General features: G+C 40.8%; 1 protein-coding gene across 2 annotated transcripts in view; it reads right to left on the bottom strand.

Annotated features, from left to right (window-relative positions):
- The window catches only part of RAPGEF5 (Rap guanine nucleotide exchange factor 5), a 159,479-nt gene that overhangs the window by 83,205 nt on the left and 54,979 nt on the right, over positions 1-21,295 (bottom strand). For both annotated transcript variants that reach the window (XM_063410746.1, XM_063410751.1), the window contains exons 8-9: positions 15,413-15,489; positions 9,709-9,834 (exon numbers count right to left, since the gene is read on the bottom strand). In XM_063410746.1, coding sequence (XP_063266816.1) covers positions 9,709-9,834; positions 15,413-15,489 — 203 coding nt within the window. The remainder of the gene's footprint in view (positions 1-9,708; positions 9,835-15,412; positions 15,490-21,295) is intronic.

The raw sequence follows: 21,295 nt of genomic DNA, 5'->3' as shown, positions 1-21,295 counted from the left end.
GAGCTGAATTAAACTTTAACATGGAGGCACAGTGAGTGATGGAACGGCCATAGCAAAAGGACAGGCCTGGGGGGAGATTTTAGGGAGGTTTCATGATTAAAATAAATGAATACTGAGAGAAAAAAAGGAGCCTGCAAAAAATACAAGGTCAAAGTGTCCTTACATTCCTGCTGTTTATATGGCTTCAACAAAGAAGGCAGAGACAGCCACTTCACAGCTGCCATTTTTCCAAAACGTCCTCAGAACAGATAGCCTGACTCTGGTCCAGGAGAGGCAGCTGAACACAGGGAAAAGGCTGTCTCCACACTGGCATGCTCCAGGTGGTCTCTGAGCATGCCTGCAGGAACAGATGCCAACAAACGCTGTCAGCATTTATTCTAGTGAGGTCCTGACATAGGCCTCATTGACTCCAGAGCATCCTGCCACTGGAATCACCACAGAATTGCTCCAATGTAGTTTCTATTCAAATCAAAGCAAAGTTCGACATGCAGAAATATGTTCACTTGTTTACTGTCATTTAACAGGTATTTTCTGTGTTACTGGCCCAAATCTTCACTTTAATGAAACGGAACGTTCTTTCTGAACTTATTTAGGAGGAAAGGAAGAAAAAGAAAGAGAAAAATGGATACCTGGAGCACTGAATCCTTTTCAGATGACTCTGTTCTCTCAGACAGCTACCAAATCTCAGACTTCCAAAGAGGAAGCTGTGATAGACAGCCATCGGTTTCTAGCTTATCAGAAAGTTTTCCAGTTATCTTGGGTATTTCTTTTTAGCCAGGTCTAGAATATGAGCCAAAACATGATGTCCTTGATTGGTTTAAATCCCAACAGAAAAGTCTGATAAAACCATGAATTACTTAAAAACTCTGCACCACTGAAGGTGAAAGACAAAATTGCTACTTCTGAAATTCAGAAACTGCTTAAAATTTCTGACCTAAGTTTGCACAGTACATATTCAAAGCATTATCAACTTCTCTTTTTTATCTTCTTGAATTTAGGTAACAAATTCTGTGACTTAACAGAGAGATCTAGACACCTTCTACCCCAGAAAAAGGGTAGAAGTAACTGTACAGAAGTAGATGGCAGGATACATCCACTGCATTATCAGCATAACTGGGAATTTATTGATGTCATAAATCAGGCAAATAGAAAAAAGAACATTCAGGATGTCATCAAATGTATTTATCACACGGAGAGAGGGATAATTTAATGTCAGAAAACAAAAGAGCAAATGCTTTGACCTAATAAACTGGTAATTTCTACTTCTCCAAAGGGAGAATATGATAAATTAGTTCTGTGTAAGCCTTTGGACAGTCTAGAAACATAAGCAGGTTAGTGGTTCAAAATCTAGAGAGAAACATAGAAGCAGAGGACAGTGACAACCTGCAGATTGCAGGTCTCAGAGAGTTTCTCTACTTCTTCCTATGGATAAATGGAGCAAGGGCAGGACCAAGGAATCATGCTTTCAGTCTTGATACCCCCAGAACTGTGTAGTCCTGCTGTCCATGAGAAACAATCCTCCTGTTCTCTCCCTGCTCCTGGATGTTGACCCCCACTCATCACTCACCCCCTTCCATGTGCATGTGTGCCTTCATGAAGCCACTTGGTGAAACACAGGATCTAGATAAAAATACTGCCAAGAAAATACTGCCAAGCAAAAAAAATGCAGGGACATTTCATTTGACCCAGTCCAGTTTCTGGATTGGGTAAGTCACAAGGATTTGGGGAATTAAGGAGGATGGCTGTGTTTCAGCAGGAGCAGCAGAGTAGCTCTCTCCAGCACAGGTCGTCCCTGACACTGTATCTCATACTCACCCCATATCCATGCCCCCATAACATGAGGGGAACCAATCTGATTGGAAAATAACCCCACAAGGAAGGTGTATCCATTGTATTTTTCAGCTTTATTATTCCCTGTGTTGCTTCACAGAGCAGCATTACATGGGCCAACCCAGGGCTGGGGACAAGCATTTGGGGCAGCACAGCCCCTGAAGCGATGCCAGAGGCTGCATTTGTATGGACTGCAAATGTTCAGTCTGACCTCAGCCATTCTCAGGATTTGAAAAAATTTCCAGTCTGTCAATATTTCAACCCACTTCCAACTTCCTTGGGATCCTTGAACCACGTCTCAAGGATCCCAAAGCAATTCCTCAACATTCATTAACGACTGCAGGTTTTATGGCACCCTTCAAGGTCTCACATGTTTAAGACTTTATTTTATACCTGGGTAAACAAAGGTGCAGAAAAATGATGAGATTTGAAGAAGGTTATTTATTAAATAACCAACAGAGTCAAAAATAAAAATTCAAAGTTTTGGCTTGCAGGTTTTAGTCTGCTAAATACCATATGCCTTTTTTACCCCTTTCAGCACAGGACCTAAGTTATTGTCCCACACAAGAATGAGTCACCATTCCCCTCTAAAGAAAGCCCCGAATGCAAAATGTGTATGTGGAATTTCCTCCTATACAAAGCAGTATAATATTACAGAATAAATCAAAGAGGAGAAAATTAGGTTTTCTTCTCTTTTAAGCACTAGGATGAGCATCTGGAGGAAAGAAAGTATTGTGGAAATATGTAACTTGACTTAAAGGAAAATAGTGAGGTTTCTATTCAATGTGTTCCTATACTATGCTAACAATATATCATGGGAGCACAAGCATGACTCAAGTGCCTTTTTTTATAAGGAAAAGGATCACATAATTTCACCGCTCTTTTGCACTCCTGGCATGAGGATATTCTCCACCAAAATGTTGGCCACATTAAATAGACTCAATAAAAGGAATGGTAAGTCCTCTTAAAAGTACATAGTAAATAAATCTATTATTATTTTTATAGTGCTGCAAAAGACTGAAACAAGCATGCAGATGATCCCAGTCCTACATCTGAGTAGGAGGATCCTTATCTCTGGCAAACTTTTTCCATTTCAAAAAGATGCCTGTGCCTATTCCATACTGAAAAAAAAAAAAAAAAAAAAAAAGGCAGCCTAGGACCTGCAGAAGCCTTTTCTTCTCAGAAGATAAAGAAGCTGACTTATGAGGAACAAGTGATCACCTGGGGCTATGTATTCATTTCAGCAGATGAAAAATCAAGCATCTGGAATAGGACATTCCCTCCAGAACATGACAGAACTAGATTGCACTCCCTGTTTCCCCTGATGCAGACCAGAGACTTGAACTTCTGCTTACCTCCACAGCAAACATGCACCTAACTCTTAATTACTTATTCTTACTCAACAAGGAGCTATATCCTGTCAATCTCATTGATAGATCCATTTTTTCTTGGCTTGTAATTGAAGACTAAATCAAAATTGCAAACTATCATCTTACCCTGGTACAGCTGCTAGTGCTGGCAGGTCCAAGAGGTATAAAGAGAAACAGCAAACTCCTGTGCTGACATGCCTAGTCCATTCTGTTTAAATGACTTTAGACATCTATACCACCTCATAGCTATTCAAGCCATGAAAGTTTTTGCAAAACTGTGTTATAGTTGTCATGACCACTTGACACACAGCTCTGCAAGAGATGCAGAGCAGCTGCCAAGAGTCAAAAGCAGCAAACCTGTCCCCAAGCTGTCCAATAGATCTGTCCCAAACAGGGCAGATACAACAAAAGTGACAATGTTTTTAAAAAGTAATGCACAGATTTCAGTCACTGACTGTATTCAGACATCATTTGGTGTCAATGTTTTAAAGAATATTTTTCCATTAGCACCCTGATTCCTGACCATCAATCCAACAGTACATCAGCACAATGCCACAGCTTTGTCAAGCTAACAAAAACTGCAGCTCAGGACATGTCCTGACATTCATTCTTGTCTCCTTGCAGGCGTCCAGCTGGGCACCCTAAAAATACCCCTGGTGTGTCATGGCTGGAATTTCCTAAAGAAATTCCTTGGTCATGAGTAATCTACACAACCCAAGGCTCTAAATCGTTAATCTTCGTTGTAAGCCTTTCAACAGCTTCAGCTCAACCACTAACCTGCTTCGATGAGCAAATCATCTGTCTCCCTAATGAGACCACAGATTACCAAAGTCAGTACCCAGCAAATTAACAGAACTGTTCCTCAGTATCTGTTGTCCTTTCTGAAAACATACCTGTCTCATATAATATAGCTCTTCCATCTTGAATTAAGTCACAGAATCAATGCACTCAAGCTGTATGTACTTGTATTCTTTTAAACAGTACTTAGTTCTAACTAATATATAGATTAATCTGTAAAGGGATTACGGAGTGGATTTAGGAAATGTTCCCCTTCTGCTGACACAGAGAAGTACTGGAAGAGCCTCCTCTGAACACTACTGCCAGGTTATGAACATCTTATTCAGTTGATCTGACTATGAAAATGATACTATAATCTAAAGAACAGTCTCTCCTCTTGCTGAGGTGAAAAGCCCTTTTACAATTTTATTTAAACAATGATACTATAAACAGACATGATTTTCTTAATAAGTGCAACACTTCATGGAAATAATAACTGGAAATACCATACAACACATTTTCACATCTATTACAAAGGCACTATTCAAGTTGTAGTTGACTAAAAGGAATTTCAAAAACTATGGTTTAGTGCAAATATGTCTTGAATGCATCCCAAATGTATGTTGGAGGGAAAAAAAAGGTATGATAAATGACTTCAAATGGCTTTACACACACAGCTTGTTTTCTATATTATAATTAATGCTAATAACAAACAAACCTCTCCAAAAAGCAGGCTTGCTCTATACTTGAATATTTCAATACAGATATTTCATCTATTTTCTGTCAAGGCAATTTTTTTAAGGAAATGAAATATTTAAATTACATAAAAATACAAATATTCAGTTTCACATTTCCCTAGGCTGAGTATGATTTGCATGTAATGATGAAATTAGAACTGCAAGCTTGCATAGTTTTTTTATGCTACCCCACATTCCATATTAAAATAATTTCTGTGTGTTTTAGACAATAATTTAATTTTATTTATTTATCAATACATTATAGGAATGCAAAAGCACAGAGAAGAATCTTAACTGCCTATTTAAAAGCTTATTTAGTTCTATTTACTTCCTATTCATTAGCAAAGCTGAAGTTTTAAGAAACCTAACACATATCGTAGGTTCAGTGCCTTCATTAAGCACCTTATTCTTACACATCAGGAAGTGGGAATGGAGGAAAAAAATCACTGTTAGTTTTTGTTTTTCTCTACAAGTCTGTGAGTACCATTATGGTTAGAGCACTTTGCAAGCACTGTATTTACCAGAGAAGAAGTTGGCACTGTGTGCTACCAAGGAACACCAGTTCCAATATACCAATCTAACCTGGTCACTGTCAGCCTCCAGTGGCAAAATCAATAAAGCAACTCACATATAACAGAAATGGAGCACAGAACTTTTTAAGTTATGACGTTGTTCAAAGCTCTTTTTTCATTCAGACCATAAATGTGAAATTATAGCATACCAGAAAACTAAGAAAAAAAAGCAGTATGGACTTTCTGATTTTGTACAAATCATCTTACAGATATAGATATATATACCCCAATTCTACACCCTCCAGAACACAGCCAGACTAAAGGAATCCCTTCTCCCACCCACTATTTCCAAACCAAGCTTTCTTCCAGTGAGCCAGCCAGCTGTCACATATATTCCCTCTTCCAGACCATCTGCTTTTTCTGAGAAAAAATAATTATATTTCATCTCCTGAACTAGCAACCCAAACCAATCCATGCTTCACCTGTTCCTTGTGGGCCACAAACCTTCAACACCACATCTCAAAGAACATGTTTAGGTACTTTATCTGCCAAAAAACTTGTGCGTCCACATGTCATCTATCTTTTTTAAGTGAATCATTAACTTCTGTCCTCAAACTCAGATGAAGGTGATGACTATTTATTTGAACGACAGGAGAGTTTACCAGTCCTCCTAGTCAACCAGTCCAGCTCCCTGTCACAATCCACACTTCATTCACTGCACAGGAGAGAGTTACTGGGGTAAAAAATCAGTACCAAATTCTTCAGTTAGGCTGAGGACCCTTTCTTCTTCACAGGAAAGCACAAGAATCATCAAAGTTCAACTACAGTACATTTATATTTGCTGTTAATGCTGGAAACCCATGTGAGGCTGCACTAATCTGAAGAGACCTGCTTTAGAAACACAAAGGGTGTAACACCAGAGGAGTCACAACTCCATTTCCCATCACATGCCGGGGACACAGTACATGGAGAGAGGAATTATGCATATGCACAATTCTAACTGTTATGAACGGGGGAAAAAAAAAAAAAAAAAAACAAAAAAAAAAAAACCACCCCACAACTGACCCTCTCCTGGCTAGAGTAACACCCCCCACACCCCAGACAATCTGAGCAGGGAGAGCTGCCCTGAAGGAAAGTTGCCTGGCAACTTTTCCCTACCTAATTGAAATGTGAAAAGAAGCTGCCCACACCTAGATAGCCCTATTGTCCTTTGTAACTACCTCATTTAGCAAGAGTAACTTCGGCTATGACCAGGACAAATGCATATGCATTTGGATATGCAGATAGGGCAGGGCCGCCCCCGTGGATCCTGGGAGGTTTTTTGGGGGATACTGCACCCCGGGACAGGAAGCTGGATTCGTCAGAAGAGAATGGGATAGTGCCCTGGCTGAGCGGGGAGTGGATGCACCTCCTGGCCTGGTTTGAAGATTGGCCATGACCTGTGAGGAGCCTGAATGGAATGGGAACTGGCCAGCTGAGTGGACTTATGCAGAGAATGGGAAACTCTTGAAACTTTTCCCTGAGGGCAAAGAGCTGACTGCCAGTGCTCTGCCTTCTGATGGTTGACCAGAGGGAACTGCCAGCTGTTTCTATGGGAACAAGGACTCAGCATCCACTGGGACAGCACCTGCTCCTTCAGATGGCTGCAGTAGTGTGGAAAACTCCGATCGGACTTTGCAATCCTGCTGATGATTTTAATAATGAGCTGATCACTTTAATAAAGAGCTGAATATTAATAAAGGCATATGCCCTGTTCTTTTCATAACCCCATGTTCAAGTTGGGGTTTTTTGTTTTTATTCATATTCCTAGAAGAGAACAAACTGGAGAACTCTGCTTAAGGAAAAATTTCCCATTGGCCATCTTGGAAAGTGCAGCTTAACTTCCATGCAGGTTATAAAACCTCCAGCTTTTAACAGTGACACTGGCCCAGGCTGACAGAAACACAGAGAAATGCAAGCCAGCAGCATTTCTGCTTGGAGCTGGGCTGCCAGGAGGCCAGCCTGGATAGCAGCCTCTCCAAGGGCAGGGAGAACAGCCTGGCAGGGTGCTCAGGCCTCTCATTTACAGCCTGCATGCCATTCCTTTGAGGAAGGCAGATCATCCAAGAAAGCCTAGTTTGAGCTCCCCAGGAGGGAAGGCTGGTGAAAGCTTTAGTGCAGGGATACTTGCTGAGAAATGAGGGTCCTGTGGAAAACGCACAGAGCATCTCCATTTTAATCCTGCACTGAATGCCCATCACCCTTAGTGTTACAAAGAAAGCAGTGTAAAAATAAGCTATGCTTTAAAAAAAAAAAAAAAAAAAAAAGAAAGATGGGCATGTTACACATAATAAGGATGCCACACCCTGAACATGTTGTTCCTTTAACATTTACAGTGAACCCAAGGGACTGGAGAGTAAGCTGATGCCAATGAATCTGCCATCACTTTTGTCGCAGCAGGATGATATGGGAAGGTCTGAAATCCTGGATCCAAGCAGTACAATTTACTCACTACAATTCAGCCTGCTGCTTTTCTCCTTGGGGAAGAGGGGGGATATCTGCCTGGAGCAATGAACCCTGCCCAGCCAGTCAAATCCTGTCACCTGCACATGCACCAGCTCAGCTCACACGGGAGGAAGGGAGGGAGAGGAAGGGATGGAAGCTCACAGCTTCCTGAACACATGCAACCCACTGCCCTGCCATGGCAAAGTGTGCATTTTTTCCAGTGAAAGTCAGTTACCTGAGTCAGCTAAACTGAGAAGCTACGACAAACCTTGCCCATGTTCAGGGTGCCTTCTTGGTGACTATTCCTAAAGAAGTCAGTAGTTTAGCTGGGGGCTTACCAGACACACCCTGGCCCACCCTACAACAACCAGCAAAGTGCAGAACAGGGGGAAGAAGCAGCACTAGCTGTAAGACAGTCCCCACCCAGAAATAAAGGGCACATGAGGAATAACCTGGGGTTCTGAAGTCTTTTAGGTGACAGTGCTCTTTGCTGTCACCTCTAAAAGCATGCCCTAAAGGTCTAAAGGCATATCCTTGCCTGAGACCAGTAATTGTTGTGTTATTCTGCTCAGGATGGGTATGAGCAAATTGCTTGAGCTCCTGCTAAACTGAAGTCACTCATCTCCTAAATAGCAGCAATTGCTAAGTACCATACTTTTCAAAAGGAGAAGAAAAGCTGAGTGCCGCTTTCCTTTCCATTTTTGGAACTGTACTGCAATCTGTGCAGCTACAGAGCTGCAGCTGACTCTACAGCACCCTTTGCAATGACCAGAGTAGCAGCAAAAATATCCACTGAATTTTTGAGTATCTGTCCCAACATTCCCCTCTAGTCTATGCCCACATATCTATTATCGTGTTTCTAAATCCTGAAACACAATAAAAATCTTCCATGGATTAAAATCTTCTTTGCTTAAGCACCTAAAACTTTTAATTGTGTTTTGTGGATACAATTTAAAGATATATAGACATTCTCCCAGATGTCCATTGCTAGCAGGTCAGCTGAGAAACAGTTTAATCTTGGGGAATTAGCCTGGCTAATTGCCCTCCTCCTTTCTGCACACCTACTGATACAACTACACATCTAAGTAGACCAGATCCTCTATACTGCTCAACAGCATGAAGTTCTGAAAAAACACTTCATCGTTCTCTTTTCCTTCGTACAGCCTTATTTCAGCAGGAACCTGCAGATGAGCTTAAAAGTATTTATTTTCTAAAGCACATGTCTCTTTTCTACTGTCCAGTGAGCAGAAAATGGAATAAATTACATATACATAATGGCAAGAAACATAAGGACTAGATGGGATTTTTTGTTGTTTCTTGCAGTTATTATCCTCTGCACCTTTAGATGAATATGCAATCAGAATAGAAATCTTTACTAGGAGAACAAAATTAGGAGACATTGTCCTATAAGCAGAGCAGTCAAGTTTCACTGCATTTTCAATCTAGTTATTAACATCTGAATAAGTGCCTCCAGAAGCATTAAACAGAATGCTGCTTTCTTCAGTGTACCTTTTGATTGAAAATAAAATTTAGAAGGAAAAAACCCCACAAACTGCTGAATTCTCTATCCCTTCTTTTTAATTCGTGCTGAAAAGTTTCAGCCAATACTTGCATCCAAATATACCCAGAGTGAAGTAATTTTAAGATAATTTAGAGTAAGTACTTGAAGCACTCATATGCCTTATACATTATTTAAATACACTACAAAACCCAACAATTTGGTAAAAAGCATCCTGAAATCATCTGCTATATCCTATGTGTATAAGATATTAATAACAGCATCTGACAGTTAATGACAACATAATAATTTAAGTGTGTTGACAATTATTGACCTGAACGCACTTTAGAGAAATGTAAATGCCAGAGGAGAGCAGCTACAGCTCCATGACTAATGCGTGCCCTGGATTCTGACCATCAGCTTTGCTATTTCAGTTTTGTGACCTATATCTCCCTCCCCTACCCGAAAGAAACAAAAAACCCAAATAAGAAATGTCTTACTTGTTCTGGTTTCTCCAGTGCTTTTCTATCCGCCTGCAAAAACTGGCAGTTCTCTCTCGCCAGCTTTTGGACCAGCTCAATCCGTCCGATGTCATCTCTTCCCTGGAGCTTGCATAAAACTCCTGCCTTAAGGGTGGGAGAAAGAGCAAACAGATACTTAAATCCACAGTCCCAGGACATGACACCGCCACAGACTTCAACCTTAAAAGAAATGTATCTGTTTTGTCATATTTGCAGTACTTCGGTGCCACTTGCTGAGCACAAACAAGTCACTGCTTCCCGGGAAACAACTGGAGAGGAACAGAGGCACATCTGAATCTCCAAATGCATCTACTCTGGAGGGAAGAAGGCAGGGCTAACTAAATCAACCGCTCCTCTGAGTGCAACTATCAGATATGCTGTGTTTTATTTGTTCCTGTCAGCCTGTTTCCTGTTACATAAGAGAACAAGAGCAAGAGGTTAAAAACTCATGGGAAAGTTAGCCAGGAACAGCCCTGGAAAAAGAATGAAGTGCAACACAAGGCACTCCTAAAAATAACAGGCTACAACTCTCTCTGCTCCCACTCCAACCATTTTTCACATATGCAAGATTCAAGAGTTTAAAGACAGTTGTGCCACATTTATTTATCCCATAAATAGCAAATTTGTATCTCTTGATTTTGTTTAGAGAAGGAAGTGATATTTGCTTTAAGAAACATGTTAGAACTATTTTTTGGCTAAACCTGACATTTGTTCAAGCTATACCCATAGTGTTTTGTCAAAATATTCAGCAATGGTCGTTTTCTAAAAATGCTGGAAAGATGCATATAAAAAAATGGAGTCATGCCTGCACGCAGGCACAGTAGAGACTCATCACAAAATTAGCTGATATGGGCTAACCTGCTTCTTCCAAAGTCAGTGGCTGATATCACTGTCCATGATTTGGTTATGGATACAGCCTCTGCACAACTGAGACCTGGGGCAGTGATACCATGCAGTTTTTATTAGCCCAGATGTTTCCTGACGGGAACAGCAGATGCCTTGGGAGGGCCCATCATGTGGCATAGCTATGATATGGCTATATGACTTCAAAGACAATCTGCAAATAAACATTTCCCCCCCCTTTCACTGTTTTCTTTCTGCTGTTCATCTTGAGTTTAAATGAATCACTACCTACTCCAGAATTCACAACACATCTTGTGAGTCAGCTCCAAAACGAGGGATGCCCTGACTTGCTAACCCTGTAGGGTCCATTCCTTTGGCCTTGAGCAATTACTGTCCATGGCAGATGAAGGTGTGAGAGTGCCCACCCAAATCATCCTAAAGTCTGCTGATTTCTCCAAGGAAGAGAGAAGTGAGGCTTAAGATTTCTTCAGCTGAAGAAGAAAACAAATACACTTTATGAATAAGTTCTTGAATGCTGATGGAAAAAAATAGGCTCCACAACCAAGTCCAGAGTCATCCTTACCCAACTCATTGAAAGAAATTTGTACATGCCTACATTCTTCCAGTCAGGATGAAGACATCTCCCCACAACTCTGCATCGGACACTTCTGCTCTGATGAAGTAAAGGATTCCAGATACAGACTGTGCCCTGAATGTCCTATGCTCGTCCTGAGCCAAGCCCTCTGAGAAACCCAGCTTCCCCACATAAGGAGCCTCCTCACTGGTTTGAAGGTCAGAATCCCACCGAGAAAATAAGAATTGCATTCCTAATCTCAAATTCCTTACACAGTCTATGAGTGTAGTGCCTTATCTTCTAAATTGAAGACATTGGTTTATAAACCAGTTCTGACACACTCTTATCCCTTGCAGGTCAGCAGTAAGACTGATTTTATCAAATGTGGAAGAATATAGTGAACTAGTTCTCCAGACTTGTTTAATCAATAGAGAGAAGAGGGTATTTAGGAAGAGATTTTTGGGTTTTTTTTACTCTACAGCAGACATTTTAAAATGGTCAGATCAATTGTTTCCTAACATTCTCCTTTTTCTCCAGTAATTTACACAGGGAACCTAAGACTTGGGAGGCCTAATGTCTGCACTTCCAACACTTTGAGTGCTTGGAGACAAACTAAATCAAGCCTGCTTATTTCATGGGGGCAGGATGCTTCTAGCAGAGTATTAAATCAGTGTAATGTAGTCTAAGGACAACTTCAAACTGTTATTGTCTACTAGGACTTCAGGACAATAACGATTTTGACTCTCTCTGGATCTGGGACCTTAGTGCTGTGGAGGCACTTTTTGCACCTTCCTGTTGTGCTGTCCTGGTTTAGGAATGGCACTCCCCAGTTTAGTGCTCCCACTAAATGAGACTAAATGAGGTGCCACTTGCTCCCTCCAGCTTCTCCTCCCCCACCTCCTTCGGGTATCTGGAGAGGTGAATTGGAGGCACAAAAGGTAAAGATCACAGGTTGAGACAAGAACAATTTACTGAAAAATGCAATGAAGTAAGAAAACAAACAGTAACAGCAACAATAATAATGATATATAGGGAACGATTCACACGGAAACCCCTCGACAACAGACAGTACCCAACCAATCCCTCCTCCACAATATCCCAGCCTGGAAGAGAATCCCTTCTCCACCCCCACCAATGATGTGAGGTGGTATAGAATAACCTCTGGGTCCTGGCTACTGCAAAAACTAACCCTGTCCTGGCTGGAATCAGGACATGTGTCCAGAGAAGGTAGTCCATGACCTACAAGTGGAAGAGATGGTTATGAGTCTCTGCTGAACAAATATTTATTGATCTTCAGTGTGTGAAGCAAAACCCAATGGTTAAAAATATTTATGTTAAGAAGAGGAAGGGGGGCTTCAGCTTTGGGGCAAGATTGGCTTCAGAATGTTCAAGTGGGACAAACGTCCAAGAGAAGGCAAAGTTTTGAAAGCTGGGTCTCACTCTCTTTTCACCACTTGCCCTCCGCCTGTGTTCACACAGAGCATGTTGCTGCCTTCCACATGGATGAGCATCCCAGAGGAGCAACTCTAAGGACAAGCCCATTAGTCCTTGCACAAACACGGTCTGTATTCAAACTGGCAATTTCATTGAAGAATCACATTGTCCTATTCCAAATAACCACCACGTAAAATACTACGTTTTAACATGTCGTCTCCTCCTGTCACAGTTATTCAATTTAAAGAGTTGCAGAGAACAGGAAAAAAATTTATTTAATTTGGTTTCCAAAGGATAAAAATTTTCTGTGAGGGCTAAGGTATTATTAAATTAATTGCATATGTTTAGCTCTGGGAGTAAAGAATGCACTTAAAACACAAAAGGCAAAACATGTTTTTTCATAATAAAGAAAAAACTAGTAATCCTTTACTTTTAGTTTTGGTTTCCTCACTTATGCTGATTTTCCTCTACAAATCTTTCTGCTAAATGCTTGTAAGAAAACATCCAAGTCAATTAAATAATTAATTGATGACAGTTTCTAAACCTGGTTAGGAAAATGTTGACAGTCTCCAATTACTGGTCATTTTCACTTCTCAATACAAATTTAATTTTCAGGCAATATTTTGGAAGCTGTTAGACAAGCAGGTAAAGGCAAGTCACCTACTTGCAAAGCACAATTTTGATTTTCATTTTGTGCAAGCACACATCCTCCAAAACCCTTGTTGGTGCTTAGACCTCTAATTCAGGTAGACCAAAACAGATACAATTACTAACATATGTGAAGGTGAAAATCAAAAGGTTGCATAGTTTAACTAGCTTTACCTTAATGAATGATAAAAGAATATACATTATAATAAAGCTTTACTACCATTCATGGCTCAAAATTACTATAATTAAGTGTGTTTATGTAATCTTTGTAATGAAATTTTAAAAAGTGTAATGGAAATGAAAGCAAATTAGTCACTACTGAGGGTGGAAAAAGAAAGATGTTAGCAACATACTTTCTGTTTCAGCATATCCATTGGAAAATATTCCCTCTGCATAGGCTGTAAATTAGCATCCTAGCAATGACACAGAAGTGAACTAACACATCCCTAGGAAGACAAGATGGGATCTTTTATTTACATAATTTACATTGTTGATAGCATGTTTGCTTTTGAAAATCCCCTTGTCAATTTTTTCCACACTTTTAACAGTTTTGTCAAATAACTCAAGTGTAAATGAAGCCTCTCTCCCACAGAGCTTTGTTTAGAGCAGGGACCACACCCTTCAATTCTATTAACAGAAGGTTTGTGGTGGTTTGGTTTTCTTTGACTGTTCCTCTCTCTCTTTTTGTAGCTGGTAAAAAAACATAATTATTACTGACTTCACCTTTAATCAACCTGAAAACTTAAAGCCATGTGTCACTGCCTCAAAAGACAGGATCCCTTGCTTTGCTCCAGTCATATGCACAGTCCCACTAAGGTGGAAAAATCATTCACTCCTTTATAACAAACTGTATCTGGCCTTCACTGGTAACAAACTGGAGCAACCACTGCTTTGTTAATGCTCCTGCTCTCCTCCCAGCAGAGCACATGAATGCTTTTGTTAACTGCTCATTTAATAACTAGATAATTTTAAATGTGTTTCATATTCTTTCAAATTTTAGAAGCTGGTATACAGTCAATTAAAATCTGGGTGAATCAATACCCCAATAAAAAATTTTTATGGGCTTTTGTAATTATCCCAGATAATCTCATTAGCTGGCTACTTAGGAGCTTTGCACATACATTGTTTATGTCATAAATGGGGATAAACATTTAAAAAAACTATAATAACCACAGCAACTAAGTAAAACTAGGAATACATTAAATCCTTCCCCTCCCCCCAAAGAAATCCAACAAAAAATACAGAAAGCCAAATTTTCTGTGCAGTGAGGTCAGTGTTTCCCTCTGTGTCCTTTCCATATCTCTGTAATGCGCTCTTGGCTACATGGCTTGTACCCTTTCAACAAGGCTTGCTCACAGACATCAGCATAAATCCTGTCTTTCCTGCACACAACTCTTCAGTTTGGCAAGATGTTAGGGAGATGAATCAGAGGCAGAAACTGCAAGCTGCATACAGGGGAAGGAGAAAAGGTGGCAACTGGTGGAGAATGTAACATTTGCAAGAGAAACAGAAGGAGAAAAAACCAGTCAAGACTGGGAAGAATCAATTTTAAATTAAAAGCAATAATCAGTACCAGTACAATGAGCTATATGGTTACATTTGCACAGCTTGAACACATGAATGGAATGATTGAATGAATTGCAGATTAATCAAAAAAGATTCACAGAATTAAAAAGGGTAAGAAATTCAAATAAAATACTCTAAAAGGCAGTTTAGTTTCTTCTGAGCAATATCCAGAAGTGTGCTTTGGTTGTAAATCAGGGCAGTTATGGAAAGAAAGAAGATGGTTGTTGCTTGCACTTGAGTGACTAATAAGTATCCCTATTTCATTGCATGTCTACTTACAGTGATTAAAATTCAATCAAAATGTCATATGCCCTTGCCTCCTAAAACACATCTCATTTTACTTTCACATCTGGTATATGCTATGTGTATTATCTAAAAGGAGCAGAAAGATAGCTAAAGAATGCTGTCCAATTGCAACATCATGGGATTAATTCCCAGAGTAATCATCAGTCTTATTCTAAATGGTCACATAAGACAAGATCCAGCAGACTTTCTCCCTCCTACATGCTCCCTGCACAGAACATCGAGGAAAATCCATTTCCCAGAGCTATTGAAAGCAGTTCTTCAACTTGTAGATCTGAAAACATTCCCAAGACTCCATTAATCTTACACTTGTACCTGTGCATCAGAGGTATCCTTGAGCTCTTCTAGTCCTCTTATTTCTTGACTGCTGTTTTCTTCATTTTGATGAATTGCTAAAATAAGAAAGATGAATACATTGGAAGCAGGCAGGTTTAAATCACAAAAAGCAGCAAAGTTGCATGACCTACTTTAGATCAAATAGGATGACCATTCAAGGAATGTTTCAACTTCAGCATTCTAGTTAACTCCTGGAGTGGTTTTGGACAGATCCTATCAGGTACACCTTATTGGGTTTGGAAAAATGCTAAACACAGTATGCTTAATGTTTCCTCAGGCAGTAAAATCCAGTACTAAATAGTTATAGACAAACAGCTGTTATTCCTGATAAAACAATGACATTTAAGGAAACTCCACATTGTTACAAGATATCATGACTTGTAAGTAAAACAAAACAAAACAAAAAACCCAAGGTTTTCTCTTCTTCCATTCTATTGCAAAAGATCAGGTCAGACTAAACAAAATAAGCAAATTTATCCCTCACTTCAGACTTGGAAAATTCTTTGTAAGCAAAATTATGTCAATCTCCAGAAATAAATTATTGCAGGAGATGTTTTATTCAAAGTTCTTTGCTCCTGGCACGACAGAAGAAACCAGCGATCTCACCCAATTAATACAACTTAAATCATCTAAAATTAGCAAGTGCTGCTAGACTTTAAAGTTTTGTTTAACACTTGTAATCCCTTGAAGGGTCAAAACCAGATGTAGCAGTTTATCCAGCTGAAGAAACAAGGAATCTCTTACAAAAGAATGCCTCAGACATCTGTATTGCAAACAGCTTCATCTATAGGCAGTTTTACTATCTATACCCTGAGCTATCCTTTCAGTCAGCTCAGCCACCTGCTGTATTTCAGTGGGACATTGAGCCCTCAGACATTCTGAAACGTGACACATGGCAGGCTGGGAGAGTCCCGTCAAACCACACGCAAAGTGACTTTGTCTTATACCGTATACATCAACTTAGAAGAGCCACACTCAAATATCCTTGATCTTGAGTATGTCTTGAGTGATTTCCTGGTTTAGTCACAGCATTTGTGACACCAGCAGTGTCCTTGAAGCAGCAGAGCTGTCACATCTACTTCCTGAAAAACACCTCATGGCTTTGATGGATGGGTGGGAGGGCTGAGCTGGTGTGCTTCCTCCTGCCCAGCTCCTCTCTCCTTCGCCCCAGTGTACCTGAGCTGCTCATCAGGCAGCCACAGCCCACAGCACAGTGCATTCAAAGATCACCAGTCCTGTGTTGCCTTAAAACTATGTCTGCAGGTTGAGGCAGCCCAGAATTTGATTGATGAGCAAAGGGAGCAGGAAAAGGGCTGGAAGGTAGCAGTACAACCTTCCCCAGACATCCTCACCCATGCTATCCTCAGCCCTCAGCCTGAATCTTCAGTCATGACCAGGTTACCTTGGCCAAGCTAATACACCTAACGTGAGGTGCAGCTTGGTGTGTCTGCATGGATGCTCTGGATCTGCTGCAGACAAAAAGCAGCCCAATGTCTAGGCAGCATCTAGCAACTTGAAAGAAAAAAAAGTAATTCTGGACTGTTCTTGACCTCTAAAATAAATAGTATGGATTTATTTTTTCTTACAGCATGATTATTGCTGATATTACTAAGCCATATGCCATATATGCCATATAATTTTGTTCCTTCCCCCACAGTTATACTATCAAAAATAAACCAAGGTAATAAAGATGTAATTATAAAAGGGAAAATAATTCATTCTGTCAATACAGTTTATTCTATTATGGGATCTTTTTAAATCCATTATCAAAGGAAAACAGAGTTCTAACATAAGTCTTCACCATGGGGTTTGCTGGAATCACTTTACCAGCAAACCTCTGAAATTCAAGGTGAATACTGAAAACAGGGGGTCAGGCTATAGCTGCAACAGACAGAATATATAATGGGCATTAGATCCCAGCATATTTAAAGCTAAGCAAAACCAAAACACTCTTGGGATATTGTGGGATATCTCTGCCTCAGCAGAGAGCAGCCATGTGTGACCCCTGCTTTTCTAGTGCAGGGCAGAGTTTCTAAAAGCAACTTTATCCAGCCAGGCTGGGGGCTCTGTGCAGTACCTTCCTTTGTAACCCATTTCCCAGCCTTCCTCCCCAAGACCTGCCTCATCCTCTTGTAGTCCCACACATGCATGACCCTGTTCTACCCACTGCCACTGTGGGAGACACAGGGCATTCAGGACATTGATTTGTTGCCCACTACAGAACAACCTGCCTGAGATGGGAAAGCTGCAATGCCAGAAGGCATTAACAAATGCTAAAAATTGGTTGTTGAGCAATTTCTCAAATTGTTAAGTCTGCATTAGCAGAACCTTTCCCCAATTCTCTGTTCAATTTTCTGATTTCTTCTAAAATCAATTTGCTGTAGGTACTCATGGGCAAAACATCCCCCCAGACTCTGGGTATTAATCATGGCATTTAAAGGAGTGGCACCTTGATAGTAACAAGACCGTCGGTCCAGCTTTAAGTGATTTACATTGATCCAGGCAGCTTTTCCTGCACAGACGGGCGCTCCACAAACAGCTGTGCCAGGGCAAAAGGTTAGTGCCTGCCAAATGGCTTCTTGTCACAGACCTCAACTACAAGTGTCCCCTTCCCTATCCAGTGCCAGGGGAAACACCCCAGAGCATCTCCAATCAAAGTGGACAGGGAGACATTCAGGGAGCAGCACCTGTGGCTGACCCGGCTGGGCAGGCAGGTTGGAGAGTGGATGGTGTCTGGCCAGGGAGACAGCGACAAGCAGCAAACACCCAGAACTGAGAGCAGCAAGATCTCTTACCTGGCACAAAGGGAAAGAGAAAGAGGGTGCATGTCCACAACCCCCGATGGGTACAGCTATCCTTGACTGTGGAATGATTTTAACATGAGCAGTTTTAGAGATGATAGGAAAATTACCTCAGTTTAAGTGTACTCTAAGTGAATGGCTTAAAAAAGCAAAGAAAGAAAAAGCTTTTTTATCAGCAATTTCACAACTCAAGTCTAAAAAAACCTGAATAAGTTTATCATCTAGACCCAGCTCTCCTTGGCTTCAATGTTGTTTAGACTGTGTAAGGAATGTAGAAAAGAAGCAGTAAATATTTTCTTAAAGGAAGAAAAAAACAAACAGACCTCACACTGACGTTCTTGCAGCTCTCTTGGGAAAGAGGAAGCATTTTGCCTCTTTTTCATGAAATTCCATCACAAACTTGATTTTTTTGTCCTCCCTGCCTCTTATCCAAACCCATAAGAACCAGCCACAACTGAACCATTTAACTACACCCAGGGACCAACACTCAAGGAATCACACCATCTCATATTTTTTTTCCATCACAAGAACACAGTGCCTTGAAGGCTGAAGTGGCAACACAGACAAGCAACAACCCCTAATTATATTGTCTTGGTTTCTATAGGAAAATCTTACTATGTGTTTTGTCTATAAAACAGACAAAACCCACATGTTTCTTAAAATATTCTGGTGTATTTAGAAATTTATGTTACCAGGGGCCATCACATACGTGTGAGAAATTGATTGCAGTATTTTTAGACACAGTATGCCTCCTATCCCCATAACAATTCATAGACACTCCTTGAATGGGTTCAGGCACTGCTCTCATGGGTTATTGTGCATGCAATACAAGTTCTGTTGCAAAATATAAGAATTCAAGGATAATTTCCTACTTACTGTTAGCTGGCCATTTATTTTTTGATACAAAAAATTGACACTGCAAATTCAACCATAGGAAAAGCAAGCTTAGGGTGGGATGGGAAAGTATTTCCCAGGCAAATACTGATTCTGGAATTTGTACATACAAAAAAAAGTTGTGAACTTTGGAGCTGAGCCAAATGCTTCCTTCTCCACCACCATAAATCCAGATTTGCTCCCTGATACAAATATCCCAGCACATTTTACAAAGCAGCTATAATACGGAAAGGCAAAGGTAGCTTACCCTGATCTATATGTATCTATTTAATGTTACATTTGGGTTCAGGGTTGAGATCTGAGACAGGAAAAAATACAAACAAATGTAGAGTGACCAATTCCTTTTTCTACCTGCAGGATTTCTCCTTTGGAGGAAAGGTCATCATGAATGAAAGATGTCTAATGAGCATTAACTTGCTAATGTGCAGTTCAAATATGTCAATTTGCAAATTAGTCTAGGGAATTCAGGATTTTGATGTTTTATGGCCACTTAAGGATCACAAGGGCCATCGTCTGATCTGAGTTGCTTGTGTGTCCACAGAGCAGAGCTGAGATTTTAACAGATTCCTCTGTAAACTTATGTTATTACAGAGAACTCTTGTGGGGTAGAGTTTTGTCCTTTAGTAATTCCATTTTAGATTACTAAATCAGCAGAAAAAAAAATGAAGAAATAAGAAACCGAAATAAATCCTTTTGTACCTGCTACTGCAGCAAAATCAGCAATCACACGGGGTGTGAAAGGAAAGGGAATTTAACCACTGCTCACATTGGAACTAACCAACCATGCTCCCCCCTGCTTTTACAGCCGTGCCACAAAGTTCAGAGTAGACTCGAGGCACTGGAAGGGATTTGTCTTTCCAGCAGCAAGGAGCACAGCACACATGCTAAAGGGCTCACCTCAGCTACACAGGCTGGCATCCAGTGAGGGTGACCACAGACACCAGCAGCACTACAGACCTTCTCTTCCCTGTGGAAGAATCTGCCAAGGTTACCCACAGAGCAGTCAGTGCCTTCCTGACACCCTCTTCTTTATACCACAAACTTGCAGGTAAATCAATCACATTTGATGAGTAAGATTTTTAAAAGTCACATAATATTACAAGCACATTATTTCATTTTAATGCTTAGTCTTTTTCAAGGTAACACAATCATTTGTCCAACTGAAAGTGGGAAAGACAGTTAAAAAAATCCACTCATAAAGCAACTCCTGGAACCCACAGCGTTGTAATCTTCCCAGAGGCTTTGCTTTATTGTGCTTTCTTCCTTTTCTATAAATGAAATTTCTTCTTTCTACCCCTTCTGGCTGCAAAGATAACCTTTCAACACAAACCAAGGCACTAGCGTCATTCTGCTGCTGCAGCCAGCCAGACTGGAACAATAACTCCAGGAGAGGTGTGAACTTCCTCCGTTTGGCTTCATAGGGTGTTAACTGTGGAAGCTAATTATTTAAATGTTTAAGAAAGGACTGTCATCACAGTTAACCATTTTGCTGCTGAACAACAGGCAAAGACATCTGTAAGCAGCTGGCTCTGGGTGGCACCCACATGGCCATTCCAGGACGCCGGTTTGGCTCCCCATCACTGCTGCACTGACTGTTCCCCCTCTGTGCTACCGAAGGCATTTGGGATTTGTGGACTGGCAAAGGATTACTACTAACCTGGCTGGGTTTGATCACCCGGCTGAGAACAGCAGCCGGGGGACAAGGTCACGCTGCTGCCAGCGCCCTTGTGCCACACAACCCTCGAGCTTGCTGTGGAATCCGTCTGTGGGACCAAGACCGCTTGACTTTTGGGGACAAGAGCCCACAAAGCACCTTCAGCAGACGTGTTTCTGCACTGTCCTAGGCTGCAGCTGGGCTTGGGGGATTGCAGCTGCACAAACACTGCAGGCTCACCTGGGACTGCACAGGCTGGTTGAGGACTTCACTGTCCCCACAGCTGCTCCAGAGGTAGCTCTGCTTGCCATACAAAGCTTGGTCACCCCTAAGGCTACGTTGCTTATGTACTCAGAGATGCTCTTTCATTTCAAATGCAGACATTGATTTATTATTTAGTGTTGTTCTTTAACCTGATAACATCCTAGAACATCAAACTAGTCTGCCCTTTGTATGATTTCAGTCTTTTCAGTACCCTGTGATCACAATTCATATATGAATCTCTTTTATCTA

Source organism: Prinia subflava, chromosome 1 (genome assembly GCF_021018805.1).
Source record: "Prinia subflava isolate CZ2003 ecotype Zambia chromosome 1, Cam_Psub_1.2, whole genome shotgun sequence".
Lineage (NCBI taxonomy): Eukaryota > Metazoa > Chordata > Aves > Passeriformes > Cisticolidae > Prinia > Prinia subflava.
Note: the sequence above shows the minus strand (reverse complement) of the source record. Positions and strands in the feature narration are given on the sequence as shown.